General features: G+C 55.7%; 1 protein-coding gene across 2 annotated transcripts in view; it reads right to left on the reverse strand.

The window, feature by feature from the left end:
* patl1 (PAT1 homolog 1, processing body mRNA decay factor) overlaps positions 1-17337 on the reverse strand; it is a 95690-nt gene that overhangs the window by 5736 nt on the left and 72617 nt on the right. For both annotated transcript variants that reach the window (XM_068059842.1, XM_068059841.1), the window contains exons 16-18: positions 10718-10861; positions 9536-9627; positions 2357-2506 (exon numbers count right to left, since the gene is read on the reverse strand). In XM_068059842.1, coding sequence (XP_067915943.1) covers positions 2357-2506; positions 9536-9627; positions 10718-10861 — 386 coding nt within the window. The remainder of the gene's footprint in view (positions 1-2356; positions 2507-9535; positions 9628-10717; positions 10862-17337) is intronic.

The raw sequence follows: 17337 nt of genomic DNA on the forward strand, positions 1-17337 counted from the left end.
AGGCAGCTAAAGGCACAGCCGACAACAAGGGGGGGGGGGGCGGGGGAGAGATTAAAATCAGGGGGAACGTGCGAGAAGGCCAGAATCGGAGGAGCGCAGAGATCTCGGAGGGCGAGAGAGAGGCCGGAAGAGGTTGCAGAGTCGAGGAGGAGGTGGAGGTGGTGAGGCCACGCAGGGACATGGGGACAAAAGTGAAGATATTAAAACTGAGGTGGGCCAGCCACCCACGCAGGCCAGCAAGCCCGGGGAGTGGTGAAGAGTGAAAAAGACTTGGTGCGGGTTAGGACACGGGGAACAGAGTTTTGGACCAGCTCAGGTTTCTGTCAGGGTGGAAGATGGGAGGCCGGCAAGCACCGGAGCAGTTGAGTCGAAGGGGGGGGTGTGACAAACATGAGAATGAGGGCTTCAACAGCTGACAAGCTGAGGCAGGAGCCGAGTCGGGCGATGTTAGAGAGGTGGAAGTAGGCGGTCTTATGATGGGGAGCAGTTGCGGTCAGCACACTTGAGAGAGGACGTGGGGGTCCTTGAGACGGTGAAGTTCCAGGGATGGGGGATTTTAGTTACAAGGTTAGGTTGGAAAAGCTGGGTTTGTTCTCCTCAGAACAAAGGGGATTGAGGGGAGATTTAATACAAAAGTACAAGATTATGATAGACTTAGATAAATTAGACAAGCTGTTCCCATTAACTGATGGTAGAAGGCCTAGGGGACACAGATTGAAGGTTGTGGGCAAGAGATGCAGGGGGAATATGAGGAAGAACCTTTTTTTTTTTAACGCAGCGGATGGTAATGACCGGGAACACGTTGCCCACAAGAGTTCTGGAAGCAGAGACAATCAATGGCTTCAAGAGGAAGTTGGATGACCACTTGAGAGAAATAGACTTGCAGAGCTACGAGGATCGAGTGGACCTGACTGGATTGCTCCGCGAGAGCCGGCACAGACTCAATGGGCTGAATGGCCTCCTTCTGTGCCGTAAATGACTACGAAAACAAGGTTGTGAATGGTCTGTCCTTTCAAAATGCTGGGATCTGGAACCATAATCCTCCTGGATCAAATCCCATCCTGTTCACTCCCACCAAGTACAATCCCCAAATGAACCAAGCCCCCTCCTCATTGCTATCATTTTTTTCCCCATTCACTCTCACTGTGATGAATGGATACTGTTATGATCCTGTAGTTTTTTTTTCTTTGCCGGGAAGAATGCAACGTGCCTTTAAGGCTGGAAAAGGAGCAGTACTGCTTAAAGGCCAGAAGCTCCAGAGACTGAGTCAAAGAATGCATTCTCGTTGCCCCGGGATACAGCCACTCAGAGACTGAAGATCGAGAAATACAAAGTTGACTGTTTGAACTCTCAGACACAGACAGCTGGACCAGCAGATACTGAAGGAAAAGAGAGCTCTCTCGCAGTTTATTTGAACCCTATTTATTATCCTCTCAGAATTCTGATGTCAAACCAGATTAATTTCTTAAAAGAAAATAACCAAATTCCTTTAACTACTGAACTGTAATTGTTCAAATTCATCGCTGGAAAATAAGAGCATGAATTCAACTGCTAAATTAGACTACGGACCGTTGAAGAATCTTTTTTCCCCCATTGGACGGCTGAGGACTTCAAGCAACCTTGGACTGTTCCACATTGGAAGATTTCGCTTCGGCAGGAGCAAAAATATGCAAGGACTCTAATTTTTTTCTACTTTAAATGCTGTTTATATCTTAGTAGTGTTTAAAAATTTAGTTTTGCTAATTAGTTAGTTTGTTCATCTGAAGACACGTGGTTTGGTTTGCCTCATTCGGGGGTGAATACATGATACCATTTAGCTGGGTCTTTATTTAATTTGGAAAGTTTAAAATGATGTTAGGATATCTGTGGAGGGACGGGATTGTATTAACAGTGCATTTCTCCCACCACAATCAGAATCGTATATTTTGATTGGGAGCTTTGACCGGAGCGTAACAATACTTCAGTCCAAGCTGCCATTCAGGGTTGGGAAATCTTTAGAATACTCACCCTCAGAGAGGTGTGGAGGCTCAGCCATTGAGCACATTCAGGACTGAGATCGACAGATTTTTGGATCCTCAGGGAATTGAGGGATATAGGGAGAGCAGGGGAAAGTGGAGTTGATGTGGATCAGCCATGATCTTACTGGGTGGTGCAGCAGGCTCAAGGAGCTGTCTGGCCTCCTCCCTGCTCCTATTTCTTGCCTTGTGTTCTCCATGAAGCATCTCCAGTCGGAAAGTGCTTCGGAATATCCATGAGCTCAGGAAATGTGTGGTTTGAAATGGCAGTTCCTCCTTTCTGTTTGCACCCAACGGCAACGCCTGCAATTCCGGCGCACCCTTGTCCAGCTGATACTCACTGTAACTTGGACTCCAGCAGGTTCAGCGTCTGCCTGTCGACATAGTGGGAGAACAGCGCCAGGAGATTCGTGGGCACGAACGTAGGTTTGGCCAGTGATGCCTGCGGCATCTGCAGCAGCTCCCGGGTCACGGCAAACACCAGCTCGGTCCTAAACAGTCGGGGAGTCAATGATCAAATCAACAAATCCACTGAGGCTGAATTCAAACAGATCACACCCCCACCCCCCCATTAACATTCCCAGGACAGGTAAAGCACAGGGTTAGATACAGAGTCAAGCTCCCTCTACACTGTCCCATCAAACACTCCCAGGACAGGTACAGCACAATGGCATTTTAATTTGAGTTTTTTGTTTATTTATCTGGTTTTAATAAAGTTATTTTAAAACTGTAAATATGTATATAAAGGGGGCCTGAGGAATAAAGGCCCCCTCGATGTGAAAAATATAAAAGGGGCCTGGGGTATAAAGGCCACCTTATAGAAAAAAAAAGAAAAAAAAAAAACCAAAAAAAAAAACAGGGTTGGCTGCTGTCTAATTTGAGTGTTGACTGCTGATTGCAGCAACGAGCCTCAGCTGAGAGTGCTGGTGGCAGTTGGAGGTTGCTGAGGTGGAGAGAGGAGCTACACTGAGCAGAGGAAAGCTTCAACAATAATCACCATTAAAAAGACAGGACAGAGACTTTTGCTGGAAACAAGGCTTTGTCTGGAGGTGGGTGCTGAACACCAGTAATTTGCTTTGCTTTGGACTGTTGGGGGAGGAACAAGTGGCCGGAACAGCAAGGGGTGGGGCTGCCAATTCAGCAGGAATCTGTGCTGCTGCAACAAGCACACAGGGAAGCTCCATCCCCACCCCAATTGCCCAGCCTGGGTCAGCTGAAGCTGCCCAGCTAAAGAGACGGAAGGGGATAGATAGTGCCTGGGCAGTTTCAGCTGACCTAGGTGAAGACGCCTCCCCCAACCAGAAGACCAAGTGTGCTGGCAGAGACTGTTTTAAGTGTGCTGTGTGCACCACCTCCAGAAAGCAAGTCATCCCTTACAGCCTGTCTTTCCCTCCCTTCTATTCCCTCAGTCTCTCCCCTAACTGTTGTTTGTGTTTTTATATATATTCAATATCTTCTGTGAATCTTGTGTTATTCGGTTTGCAGGCCTTCAATTTGGGGTGGGTTTAGCTCTTAGACCCATGGCAAGCCCTTCATCACAGGTGGCAGGGCCCTCTACTACCTATGCAGCTGCAGCCTCTGTGGCTGCCCACGCAGCCCCGTCACCCTTTAAATTTATAACATCCAGCCATGTCGGCCTCTCAGCCATTGTTGCAGCCTCAAAGATGTACGGGAAGGCTGTGTTCTTTTTGAAGACCGAGCGGGCAGTGTCCCTGGCCCTGAGTAAAGGGATCACTGTGGGGGGGACCTTCCTGCCAGTGGACTCTCTGGGGGCCACTGCGCAGTGGATACGGCTATCAAGCGTCCCGCCCTTTATTCCCAGTGAGCTCCTCCTCCCCGATCTGCACCATCTGGGGGAGCTAAGGTCGGAGATCATCCCAATCCCGCTCGGACTTCGGGAGCACAGCCTCCCACATGTCTATTCCTTCCACCGCCAGCTATTTGTGCAGCTGGCACAGGAGGTGGTATTGGAGGGCCAATTTTATGTGGAGTTCCAGGGGATGGCCTACCGCGTGTTCTGGACCTCGGACGTGACGCAGTGCCATGTCTGCAAGGGGGTGGGGCATGTTCGTAAGAACTGCCCCAACCTCCCAGCCGCCAACTCCACCTCGGCGGCCCAGTGTGGCGCCACTGCACCTCCTCCCACTCCCTCTAAATCTCCGATAGACATCGCTCAGTCGTTTCCGGAGGCTGTGATTTTCATGGCCTCTAGCAGGGAGGGGAGTGCCCGTCCGGGTGGAAGGAAGGCGCAGAGGAAAAATAATCAAAAGGTGCATCCCCTGGACACATTGACACAACCTGAGCCTGAGCTCAGCCCAAGGCCCGATCTCGGGGAGCCCACTTGCCCCAGGGCTGGGCTCAGGCCCAGGGTGACTTAAAAAAAAGAGGGTGCGGAGGTTGAGTCCTCTGATGACATGGAGGTCTCTGAGCCTCCACGCCCAACTGGGAAAAAGAGAAGGCACCCCTCCACAGAGGTAACACAGGGCCCTGAGGTGCAGGGCCCATCTGTTGGAGGGGAGCTGTCTCCTGTTTCGGGTCCCCAGGTTCCCCCTGCCACCACCATTAAGGCTGCAAAGTCTGGGCAGGTGCTCCCTACCCCTCAGGATGGAGGGGAGGGGGAGGTCCCTGTACATGAGGCCCCTCCTGGAGGAGTAAATGGAGGCCTGCTTGTGGTGGGGGAGCCTGGGGACGCCGCCCATTCTGCAACTTGATCGGGTGCCCTGAGTTGAGGGGAGGGGGAGGAGGGGGGAGGAGGGGGGAGGCGAGGCCCCAAAGGGTCGGCCCTCCCAGCCAGAGTCCACCACCAACCAGGACACACCCAACCCGGTTGTAACTGAAAATTTTATCCTATCTGCTGGGGCTGTGGGTGCTGGCGGAGCAGGAGATGGCCTCCTCTCCCTGCCTCTGGTCTCGGCTCTGGCTGGATTTCCACAGTCGGGAACTGCCGTTTCCCCTGGACCGCTCATTGGCCTGGGGACGGAAGTGGAGGGGGGTCCTGAACTGTTAGCGCCCATAGGCTCCAGTTTCACTGAAGAACCCAGAGAGGACTCCTCCACCATCGATCCTGGGGGTGGGATCGTGACGTTGGCGGGACCAGCTGGCACGGCCGGGACGTCCACCCTAGTGTGTGGTGGGTGTGTCGGCCACTGGCGGTGATGACCCGGAGGAGGATGGGGATTCGGTGTGGGGCACAGAGGACCACCTTGATTCCATCGCCAGTGAGGTGGTGGAGTCCCTTGTGCCTCCCACCGAGTCTCCTCTCATCTCCACGGCGGAACTCCGGGATTTCCTCGCGGCATGCAAAGCTTACCACAATAACGTTCATCTGGCCCTCGGCCGTTGGTCGAATCTGGCGCTGATCATACAGTCCGTCCGTGCCGCCCTCAAGAAAGCAGGCAAGGGCGCGGGCATGAAACTGGTTGAGAGGCGCCGATTTAATGCGTTCCTCAATGGGTTGCTGGGGGGAAGGGCAGGTGGAAGGGCAGGTGCAGTTCCACTCCCTCCTCAGTGAGGTGTCGGCGACGGTTTTTAAGTACCTTAAACATGAAGATAACCATAGCCAGCCTCAACATCAACGGCAGCAGGGGGTCTCACCACAGATTTCACAATCTCTCAGTCCTCAGGGAAGGGAGATATGCGGTGAGCTTTCTGCAGGAAACCACACCGTTCCAGGAGACAAAGCCACCTGGCTCCTGGAGTGGCAGGGTGAGGTCTACATGAGTCACCTCACCCCCTATTTCTAATGGGGTGACTATCTTGTTGGCCCCGACTTTTCAGCCAGAGATCTTGGGGGTCAAGGAGCTAGTGCCGGGCCGCTTGCTCCACCGAGCCGTTCGCCTGGGGTAGCGTGCCGCTCCACCATCTGAACATGTACGTGCCCAGGCCCGGCGCATTGCAAGTGCGCTTCTTTGATGAAGTGTCCGCTCTCTTGAGCTCCATCAATAGCGGCAAGTGCATCATCCTCCGGGTGGGTGGGGGGGGGGGGGGGGGGGGGGTGTGGGGTGTTATTTTAAATTTACTCTCAAGGTGGGGGATTGCTCCGGTCCCCAGTGCGGCCAAGCATCGGTGGAGAAGTTGAGGGGACTAATCAGCTTCCTCAACTTGGTGTACGTCTGGTAGAATCTCCATCCTGACTCCAGCGCCTTCATGTGGAGGTCTGGAGGAGGGGGGTCCCGAATCGACCGCCTCGACTTTTCACAGGCGGACGTCTCCCGCATCTCGGCGGCCTCCATGCAGCTGGTGCTGTACTCGGACCACCATCTGGTGTGGGCGGAGTTCACTCTGCTCCGCACGCGGGCAGGGTCCGCGTACTGGCTCTTTTACAACCAGCTGCTGGAGGACGAGCGATTCCGGGACTCGTTCTGTCAATTCTGGACCTACTGGAGATAGAAGCAGGGGGGCTTCCCCTCCTTGAGGATATGGTGGGATCTGGGCAAGACTCACATCTGCGTCTTCTGTCAGGAGTGCGCGAAGAGGTCGACCCAGAGGCCTCGGTCATGCCGTCACGGACCCGGCCCTGTGGCAGGCTTATAAAGGGTGCGCTGAAGGACCTGCAGCTCATAGGGTCCCCGAGGCGCGTTCCTGAGAACGTGGATCCAGATTCTGGAAGGTTTGGACCGCGCCTCACCCTTCCTCTGCTCGCTGGAAAAATGGCGGGGATCCATAAGCAGCTCGTTGAGCTGCTGGCCGATGACAGATCCTCAATCGTGGATCCGGAGGGAATGGGCCTCCTGGTCCTTACCTTTTGCAGTGCTTTGTTCTCTCCGGATCCGTCCAGCGAGGAAGCGCGCAGAGTTTTGTGGGAGGACCTGCCACCTGGAGGTGCCAAAGGATTGGAGGCTCCGCTCATGTTGGCGGAGCTGACCGGCGCTCTCCACCAGCTCTCGAGGGGCAAATCCCCAGGGCTGGACAGACCGTGGAGTTCCTCAGGGCGTTCCGGGACGTCCTGGGGGACGATTACGCTTGGGTCCTGGGGGAATGCCTGGCGACTGGGGAAATGCCCCTCTCGTGACGCAGGGCGGTCATCGTCGTGCTGCCGAAAAGGGGCAATTTCCGCCTGCTTAAAAACTGGCGTCCGTTCCCCCTCCTCAGCACAGATTATAAGATCTTTGTCCGGGCTATGTCTATCTGCCTGGGTTCCATGCTGACCCACATGATCCATCCCGACCAGTCCTACACTGTCCCGGGCCGGTCCAACCAGGACAATATCCACCTGGTTCGGGACCTAATCCATCTTTCCCAGAGAACTGGTCAGTCGGTCGCCTTTCTCTCCCTCGATCAGGAGAAGGTGTTCAACAGGGAGGATCACCAATACCTTTCCGGGACTCTGCGCGCTTTCGGACTTGGGCAGCTTTTTGTTGCCCAGGTCCGACCTATATACGCCACCGCAGACTGTCAAGTCAAGGTTAACGGGTCCTTGACGGCGCCCCTTTGCTTCGGGAGTGGAGTGTGCCAGGGATGCCCCATGTCCGGCCAATTGTATACCATCTGCGTGGAGCCGTTACTGTGTCTGCTTCGCAGGAGGTTGACAGGATTGGCTCTGCCCGAGCCGGCCACGCGGGTCGTCCTCTCGTCTTGTGCCGATGACGTGCGCCTCGCGGTCACAGATTCCGTTGACCTGCGGAGGATGCGCGACTTCCAACAGACCTTTTCTGCCACGTCCTCCGTGAGGATCAATTGAGAGAAATGTTCCAGTCTCCTGGTGCGTCAGTGGCAGGTGGACTCCCCACTGGAGGAGTTAACACCTTTTGCGTGGAGCACCACGCACCTCCTCTATCTGGGAGTCCACCTTAGCCCCGCTGAGGAAGCCTGGCTGGCAAACCGGTAGGGATTGAAGGCGAAAATCACCACTCAGTTGGGGCGCTGGACAGGACTGCTCCGAGTGCTTTCCTACAGGGGCCGAGCGCTGGTCATGAACCAACTGGTGGCCTCGATGCTGTGGTACCGGTTGGTCACTCTGTCCCTGCCCCCTGCATTCGCCACCAAGAAATTCGTCGATTTCTTCTGGGGCAAGAGGAAACACTGGATCTCTGCCATGGTCCTGAGGCTCCCGATCGAGGAGGGCGGGCAATCGCTGGTGTGCGTCCTCACCCAGCCGGCGACTCGCCGCCTTTGGACCCTGCAGATACACCTGTATGTTGAGCGTCCTCCCAGATGGTGTACACTGGCGCTGTATTTTTTCCACCAGCGTCACTACCTTCAAGACAACACGCAGCTCCCAGCGGAGACCGTTAGCTGCGCCTCTCTGAGTGAGTTGCCGGACTTGCCTCAGCTGTCCGGGCAGCCGGCTCCGAGGACGGACCGATGGGCAGAGGAGTAGCCGAAGCCCCCGGGACGCCCCTCACCACGGGTGACGAGGGGGCTCGGGAGCGCTCTGCGCTCCTGGCTGAGCTGACCCCCGCTCGGCCGGAACTGCTCATTGGACCCAGGCCCTGAAACCCTCCTCAGGAGCCGGTCCCGCACAACTCGAGCCGCCTCTCAGAAATGCCCTCCGTGCCATTCCAAACGGTGCGGAGGGGTTTCCTGTACGAGCTGCTCCTGCACACTCTCCACTTCCTCACCTTTGTCAGCCAGCCGGACAGGCCCTGGTGGTCTGTGTTGCCATCTGGCGGCGAGGGGAAACCCGGGTGAAGAGCTCTCTATGCAGGAGTCCTCCCCTTTTGCATCGGGGACCTGGGGTGGAGGGTGCTGCACGGGGCAGACCCGTGCAATAGGCTTTTAAGCAGGTTCACGGACTCCCAGGCCGCCTGTAATTTGTGCATTCCACGTATATATGGAGTGTGCGAGGTTGCAGCCCCTGTTTACATACTTAAAGGGGCTGTTCCTCAAGTTCTGGCTGGACTTCAGCCCCACGCTCCTGATCTTTGGGCACCCGATGCGGAGGGGCGTGGGCCGGGAGGAGGATCTCCTCTTCGGTCTGCTCCTGGGCCTGGCCAAGGTGGCAATTCACAGGTCCAGGCTGTGGGCCGTCGGGGGCGGTGGGGGGGTCCGTCTGCCCTGATTGCCTGCCCCTCTTCCACAGTTACGTTCGCGCCCGGGAGTCCCCAGAGAAGGAGCATGCGGTGTCCGCCGGCACACTTGAGGCCTTCCGCGACCGGTGGGCACCGCAGGGACTGGAGTGCATCACTGACGCCGAGAATGGCATTTTAATTTGAGATTTTGATTTATTTATTCGATTTTAATAAAAGTTATTTTTAAAATGTATATAAAGGGGGCCTGAGGAATAAAGGCCCATCGACATAACATACACAAAAGGAGCCTGGGGTATAGATGCCACCTTCAAAAAACCTTGGGGTTAGATACAGAGTAAAACTCCCTCTACACTGTCCCCAAACATTCCCAGGATAGGTAGAGCATGGGGTTAGATACAGAGTAAAACTCCCTCTACACTGTCCCCATCAAACATTCCCAGTATATGTAAAGCACGGGGTTAGATACAGAGTTAGAGGGACGGTGTCAGCGGCTGGGGTACTGGGTAGACAGGCCAACACAGCCTGTAAAATCACAAGGGTGAGACTTACCACCTATTATCCTGCATCAGTTCACTGGCTGCCTCCGAGCTCTGTAACCTCTCTCCTTGGCTCAGGATCATGTACAACAATGTCAGTCCGAACTAGCAAAACAATGGGAGAAACACACTCAAAATTAAAGAGAGCTTGCATTTTATCGACACAGAACCATTCCCAACCTCCAGATGTCCCAAAGCACTAAACAGCCAATGAGATACTTCAGTGAAGTGTCGTGATTGTTGTAAAGAATCGCAGCAGTCAATTTGTACACAGCAAGATCACAAACAGAAATTGTGGGAACGACTGGATGATTTTTTTTGTAATTAATGCTGATTGAGGGATAAGTATTGGTCAGGGTAGCAGGAATAACCCCCCCCCCTACTCTTCCAAATAGTTCCACGGGATGTTTTATGGCCACCAGAGCGCGCAGATGGGGCCCTATTTTAAAGACCTACCTGAAAAATGACACGCCCAACAGTGCAGCGCTCCCTCAGCACTGACCCTCCCTCAGTACTGACCCTCCGACAGTGCAGCGCTCCCTCAGCACTGACCCTCCGACAGTGCAGCCCTCCCTCAGCACTGACCCTCCGACAGTGCAGCGCTCCCTCAGCACTGACCCTCCCTCAGTACTGACCCTCCGACAGTGTAGCGCTCCCTCAGCACTGACCCTCCGACAGTGCAGCCCTCCCTCAGCACTGACCCTCCGACAGTGCAGCCCTCCCTCAGTACAGGCAGCGGGGAGTGCTGACCTGAAATTTGTGCTCAACTCTCTGGAGTACCACACACAGTAACTGTTGCACACTGTCCAAGCTGAAGAGATTTGGCTTCATGGTTCCTTCAATCTCACCCGTTCTCATATCTCCTTTATCTGGGTGGCTATTTGTCACTTGTGCCCCCGTGAAGTGCTTTGGGGCACCTTTCCCACATTCGAAGACCATCTAAATATCACTGAAAACTCCTTTCTAAACTCCTCCAGCTCCTATAACCCTCCCCATCTCTGTAACCTCCTCCAGCCCCTACAACCCTTCCTCTCTCTGTAACCTCCTCCAACCCCTACAACCCTCCTCATCTGTAACCTCCCCCAACCCCACATCGCTCACCCTCCCCCATTACACCCCATTCCCCGTCCCCTCCCTCCCTCATTCACCTCACCTCTTTGCCCTTTTCCCTCATATTCCCACCCATTCTCCATACCTTGTTCTGCAGGATGGAGGGGAAATGGCTCCCGGGTTGGCCGGATTGAGCTGATCCTGTCAGCTGCTGTAGGAGTTCGGTCAGTGCGCTGGAGGGGAGCCGGCTGACCAACAGGGAGCAGGGTTCGGTAAGGCAGGGCAGCACCTGCAAAGGGACAGGATGGCACAAGATCAAATCAGATAAACACACGCTCTGACACCAGGTCAATTCCACGACCGGCAGCTCTGAAGCACAACTTCAATCTCTCTCACACACGCACAAAATGCACTGTGAAGATGTAGGAATCTCCACATAAAGACACCCTGAAACACATTGGACAAGCCAGGGCCATTGTCACCAGTTTCAATAGTCATCGGGCAGCTTCCCTTGTCCCATCCACCCGGACCCACCTCCACCTCGCTCTCCGGCTCTACAGTCCTCACTGGTTGCTGCAGCTTAATCTCACTCAACCCTCTGCCAGCTCAGTGACTCCTGCTGCACAGTTCTCCAACACTGTATTCACTCCTCAGAGTGTCAGGGTCAGATACAGAGTAAAGCTCCCTCTGCACTGTCCCCATCAAACACTCCCAGGACAGGTACAGCACGGGGGTTAGATACAGAGTAAAGCTCCATCTACACTGTCCCCATCAAACACTCCCAGGACAGGTACAGCACGGGGGTTAGATACAGAGTATAAAAAAAAAAAACGGGGGTTAGATACAGAGTAAAGCTCCATCTACACTGTCCCCATCAAACACTCCCAGGACAGATACAGCACGGGGGTTAGATACAGAGTAAAAAAAAAAAGAAAAAAAAAAGAAAAAAAAAATGGGGTTGGCTGCTGGCTAATTGGAGGTGTTGAGTACATCAACGAGGTGCAGTTGACTGTTGCTCTGTGCAGAGGCTGGAAGACTGCTGCAACAGGGAGAGACTGAGACTGAAACAAAGGGCTTCCACCTGTCTTTTTGAAAGAAGAAAGCAGGAGGCTAGAAGAACTGACAGCTCTTGTAAGTTTGAGTTTTGTAGCCCTTTCATTGATTGTTGTGGGGAGGGGGAAAGGAAGAGACCGGAAGACCTTGGGTGAGGTTGCTTGTAAAAGAAAAAAAAAAGCGGGGTTGGCTGCTCTCTGATTGGGAGTGCTGAGTGCCTGAACGAGGTGCAGCAGTCAGTTGCTGGAGGTGCTGCTGGAGAGGGAGAGCTGAGGAGAGAACTGCAAAAACTTTTGAACAACTTTTGCTGCAGAGGAGAAACAGACTTTGGAATAAGGCTGTATTTCGAGGTGGGTGTTGAGCACCAGACTTTGATTTGGACTGTTGTGGGGGGTAGAAGAGGCCAGAACAACAAGGGGCGGGGGCAGTACAATTTTGCAGGGACCTGTGCAATTGTATTTGACTACACAAGGAAGCTCCCTCCCCACCCTAATTGCCCAGCCTGGGTCAGCTGAAGCTGCCTGGCTAAAGAGACAGAAGGATCTAGCTCGTGCCTGGGCAGCTTTTGGCTGACCCAGGTGAAGACCCCTCCCACAACCACAACCAGAAAACTGGAAGACCAGAAGACGTGGAGTGGTTAGAGTGCTCAGAGTACCACCCTTTAAAGGAAAAAAAGCAAAGTCATCGCTTGCAGCCTGTCTTTCCCCTTTCCTGTATACCCTCAGCCGCTCCCCAAACCTACTAGCTGCTTTTTCTTGGGAACTTTGTTTTTTTTGTTTGCTTGCCTGCAATTTGGGGGTGGAATTGGCTCTTGAACCCATGGCAAGCCCATCATCACCAGTGGCGGGGCCCTCTGTGGCTGACCACGTGATCCCGTCACGTTTTAAATTAATTACATCGAGCCATGGGGTAAAAGAGCTATCCCCACCCCAATATGTCTATAGAGGCCTGTGTAAAGGCAATGGCCGAGGTTGTCGGCCCCTCGGCCGTTGTAGCAGCCTCAAAAACGTACGGGAAGGCTCTGTTCTTCCTGATGACCCAGCGGACCGTGTCCATGGCCCTGAATAAGGGGCTCACTGTGGGGGAGTGGGGGGGGGGGCGGAGACTTACCTGCTGGTGGACCCTCTGGGGGGGCCACTGCACACCGGATAATGTTATCAAATGTCCCGCCCTTCATTCCCAGTGAGCTCCTCCTCCCCCACCTGCACCATCTGAGGGAGGTAAGGTCAGAAATCACCCCAATCCTGCTAAGTCTTCGGGAGCACAGCCTCCAACATGTCTACTCCTTCCGCCGCCAGCTATTTATGCAGCCGGCGCAGGAGGAGGTCACAGAGGACCGTTTTAACGTACAGTTCCAGGGGACGGTCTACCGCGTCTTCTGGACCTCGGACGGGGCATAGTGCCATGTCTGCAAGGGGGTGGGGCATGGTCGTAAGAACTGCCCCAACCTCCTGGCCACCAACTCCACCTCGGCTGCCCAGTGCGGCGCCACTGCACCTCCTCCCACTCCCTCTATACATCCTACAGACACCGCTCAGGTGGTTCCGGAGGCTGTGGTTTTCACAGCCTCCGGCGAGGAGGGGAGTGCCCATCCGAGTGGAAGGAAGGCGCAGGGAAAAAATAAACACCGAGAGGCACATCCCCTGGACACCATGACACAACCCGAGCCTGAGCTCAGACCAAGGCCCGTTCCCAGGGAATCCACCTGTCCCAGGGCTGGGCTCAGGCCCAGAGTAACAAAAAAACAAAAGGAGGGTGCGGAGGTGGAGGCCTCTGATGAAATGAATGTCTGAGCCTCCGCGCCCAACCGGGGAAAAGGAGGAGAAGGCACCCCTCCACGGAGCTAACACAGGGCCCTCAGGTGCAGGTCCCCAGGTTCCCCCTGCCACCGCCATCATCAAGGCTGCAAAGTCTGGGCAGGAGCTCCCTACCCCGATGGATGGAGGGGAGGGGGAAACCCTTGTACGTGAGGCCCCTCCTGAAGGAGTAAGTGGAGCCCTGCTTGTGGTGGAGGAGCCTGGGGACGCCTCCCTTTCTGGGTCGGGTGCCCTGAGTGGAGTGGAGTGGAGTGGAGGGGAGGGCGAGGCCCCAAAGGGTTTGCCCTCCCAGCCAGAATCCACCCGACCCGGTTATAACTGAAAATGCTGCCCCATCTGCTGGAACTGTGAGCGCTGGCGGAGCAGGAGATGGCCTCCTCTCTCCGCCTCTGGTCTCGGCTCTGGCTGGATTTCCGGAGTCGGGAACATCCGACTCCCCAGGACCGCTCATTAGCCTGGGGATGGAGGTGGAGGGGGGTCCTGAACCGCTGGCGCCCATAGGCTCCAGTTTCACAGAAGAACCCAGAGAGGACTCCTCCGCCATCGATCCTGGGGGTGGGATCGTGACGGAGGCAGGACTAGCTGGCGCGGCCGGGACGTTCCCCCCACAGTGTGTGTTGGATGTCTCGGCCGCTGGCGGTGATGACCCAGAGGAGGATGGGGACTCTGTGTGGGGCACGGAGGACGACGACCTTGATTCCATCGCCAGTGAGGTGGTGGAGTCCCTTGTGCCTCCCACAGAGTCTCCTGTCAGCCCCGTGCCGGAACTCTGGGATTTCCTCACGGCATGCAGGGTTTGCCGCAATAACCTCCAGCTGGCCCTTGGTCGAATCTGGCGATCATCCGGTCCGTTCATGTCGCCCTCGAGAGTGGACAAGTGCGCGGGCGTGAAACTGGTTGAGAGACGCCAATTTAATGCGTTCCTCAATGGGTTGCTGGGGGAGTGGAAGGCCAGGTGCAGTTCCACTCCCTCCTCACAGTGAGGTGTCGGTGATGGTTTTTAAGTACCTTTGACATGAAGATAACCTTAGCCAGCATCAACATCAATGGCAGCAGGGGATCTCACTGCAGATTCCACAATCTCTCAGTCCTTGGGGAAGGGAGATACGCGGTGAGCTTTCTGCAGGAAACCGACACCATTCCGGGAGACGAAGCCACCTGGCTCCTGGAGTGGCAGGGTGAGGTCTACATGAGTCACCTCACCCCCTATTGCTAGTGGGGTGACTATCTTGATGGCCCCGACTTTTCAGTCAGAGGTCTTGGGGGTCAAGGAGCTCGTGCCGGACCGCTTGATCCACCTCGCTGTTCGCCTGGGTAGCATGCCGCTCCACTTTGTGACCGAGTATGTGCCCAGGCCCGGCGCGTTGCAAGCGCGCTTCTTTGAAGAAGTGTCCGCTCTCTTGAGCTCCATCGATAGCGTCGAGTGCATCATCCTCAGGGGGAATTTTAACTGTACCCTCGAGGTGGTGGATCGCTCTGGTCCCCAGCGCAGCCAAGCGTCGGTGGAGATGTTGAGGGAACTGATCAGATCCCTCAACTTGGTGGACGTCTGGCGGAATCTCCATCCCGACTCCAGCGCCTTCATGTGGAGGTCTGGAGGAGACGGGTCCCGTATCGACCGCCTCTAATTTTCACAGGCGTACGTCTCCCGCTTCTCGGCAGCCACCATGCGGCTAGTGCCGTGCTCGGACCACCACCTGGTGTGGGCGGAATTCACTCCGCTCCGCGTGCGGGCAGGGTCCACGTACTGGCACTTTAACAACTGGTTGCTGGAGGATGAGCGATTCCGGGACTGGTTCCGTCGATTCTGGACCGACTGGAGAAGGAAGCAGGGGGGCTTCCCCTCCTTGAGGCTATGGTGGGATGTGGGCAAGACTCACATCTCTGTGTCTTCTCAGGAGTATGCGAAGGGGTCGACCAAGAGGCGGGAAGCCGAGATCGGGCGCCTGGAGAGGGAGGTGCTCGTCTTGGAGACCCGCCTCGGTCATGCTGTCGCGGACCTGGCCCTGTGGCAGGCGTATAAAGAGAAGGGCGCGCTGAGACACCTGCAGCTCATCGGGTCCCGAGGCGCGTACGTGAGGTCGCGGATCCAGATCCTGGAAGATTTGAACCGTGCCTCACCCTTCTTCTACTCACTGGAAAAATGGCGGGGGGTCCGTAAGCAGCTCATTGAGCTGCTGGCCGACGACGGATCCTCAACCACGGATCCGGAGGGAACGGGCCTCCTGGTCCTTACCGATTATAGTGCGTTGTTCTCTCTGGAGGACCTGCTGAAGGTCAGACCAGAGGGCGCCGATAGATTGGAGACTCCGCTGACGTTAAAGGAGCTGACCGGCGCCCTCCACCAGCTCTCAAGGGGCAAATCCCTGGGACTGGACGGGCTGACGGTGCAGTTCTTCAGGGCGTTCTGGGACGCGTGGGTCCTGCGGAAAGCCTGGCTACTGGGTAAATGCCCCTCTTGTGGCGCTGGATGGTCATCGTCCTGCTGCCGAAGAGGGGCGATCTTAGCCTACTTAAAAACTGGCGTCCGGCCTCCCTCTTGAGCACGGATTATAAGATCTTCGCTCGGGCTATGTCTACCCACCTGGGCTCTGTGCTGGCCCACATAATCCACCCCAACCAGTCCCACACTGTCCCGGGCCGGTCCATCCAGGACAACATCCACCTGGTCCAGGACCTGATCCATCTTTCCCAGTGGACTGGTCTGTCGGTCTCCTTTCTCTCCCTCGATCAGGAGAAGGCGTTCGACAGGGTGGATCATAAATACCTTTTCGGGACTCTGCGCGCTTTCGGACTCGGGCCGCATTTTGTGGCCCAGGTCCGACTTTTATACGCCGCCGCAGAGTGGTTTTAGTTAACGGGTCCTTGACGGCACCCCTTCGCTTTGAGAGAGGAGTGCGTCAGGGATGCCCCATGTCCGGCCAATTGTTTACCATCTGCACAGAGCCGTTCCGGTGCCTGCTTCGCAGGAGGTTGGTGGGATTGGCTCTGCGCAAGCCGGCCATGCGGGTTGTCCTCTTGGCTGATGCCAATGACGTGCTCCTCACAGTCACAGATCCCGTTGACTTGTGGAGGATGCGGGACTGCCAGCAGACCTTTTCTGCCGCGTCCTCCGCAAGGATCAATTGGGAGAAATGTTCCAGTCTCCTGGTGCGTCAGTGGCGGGTGGACTCCCTGCCGGAGGAGTTGACACCTTTTGTGTGGAGTACTACGCACCTCGTCTATCTGGGAGTCCACCTTAGCACCGCTGAGGAAGCCTGGCCGGCAAACTGGCAGGAGTTGGAGGCTAACGTCACTGCTCGGTTGGGACGCTGGACAGGACTGCTCCGAGTGCTTTCCTACAAGGACCGAGCGCTGGTCATAAACCAACTGGTGGCCTCGATTCTGTGGTACCGCTGGTCACTTTGGCCCCGGCATTTGCCGCCAAGATCCAGAAGAAGCTTGTCGATTTCTTCTGGGGCAAGAGGAAACACTGGGTCTCTGCCACGGTCCTGAGTCTCTCAATCAAGGAGGGCGGCCATCGCTGGTGTGCGTCTGCACCCAGGCTGCGAATCTCTGCCTTCGGACCCTGCAGAGATATCTGTACGTCGAGTGTCCTCCCAGATGGTCTGCGCTGGCAATGTATTTTTTCCTCCAGTATCACTGCCTTCAAGCCGACACGCAGCTCCCGGCGGAGTCCGTTAGCCGCGCCTCTCCGAGGGAGCTGCCTGTCTTTTACTGGAATCTATTCAGAGTCTGGAACATGGTCGCCTCCAGTCAGGGCGTTCCCCCGCCGGCTGAGGAGAGCACACTGACTGTCCGGGCAGCTGGCTCCGGGGCGGACCGACAGGCAGAGGAGTAGCCGAAGCCCCCGGGATGCCCCTCACTGCGGGTGATGAGGCGGCTCGGGAGCGCA

Source organism: Heterodontus francisci, chromosome 28 (assembly GCF_036365525.1).
Source record: "Heterodontus francisci isolate sHetFra1 chromosome 28, sHetFra1.hap1, whole genome shotgun sequence".
NCBI classification, from domain to species: Eukaryota; Metazoa; Chordata; class Chondrichthyes; order Heterodontiformes; family Heterodontidae; genus Heterodontus; species Heterodontus francisci.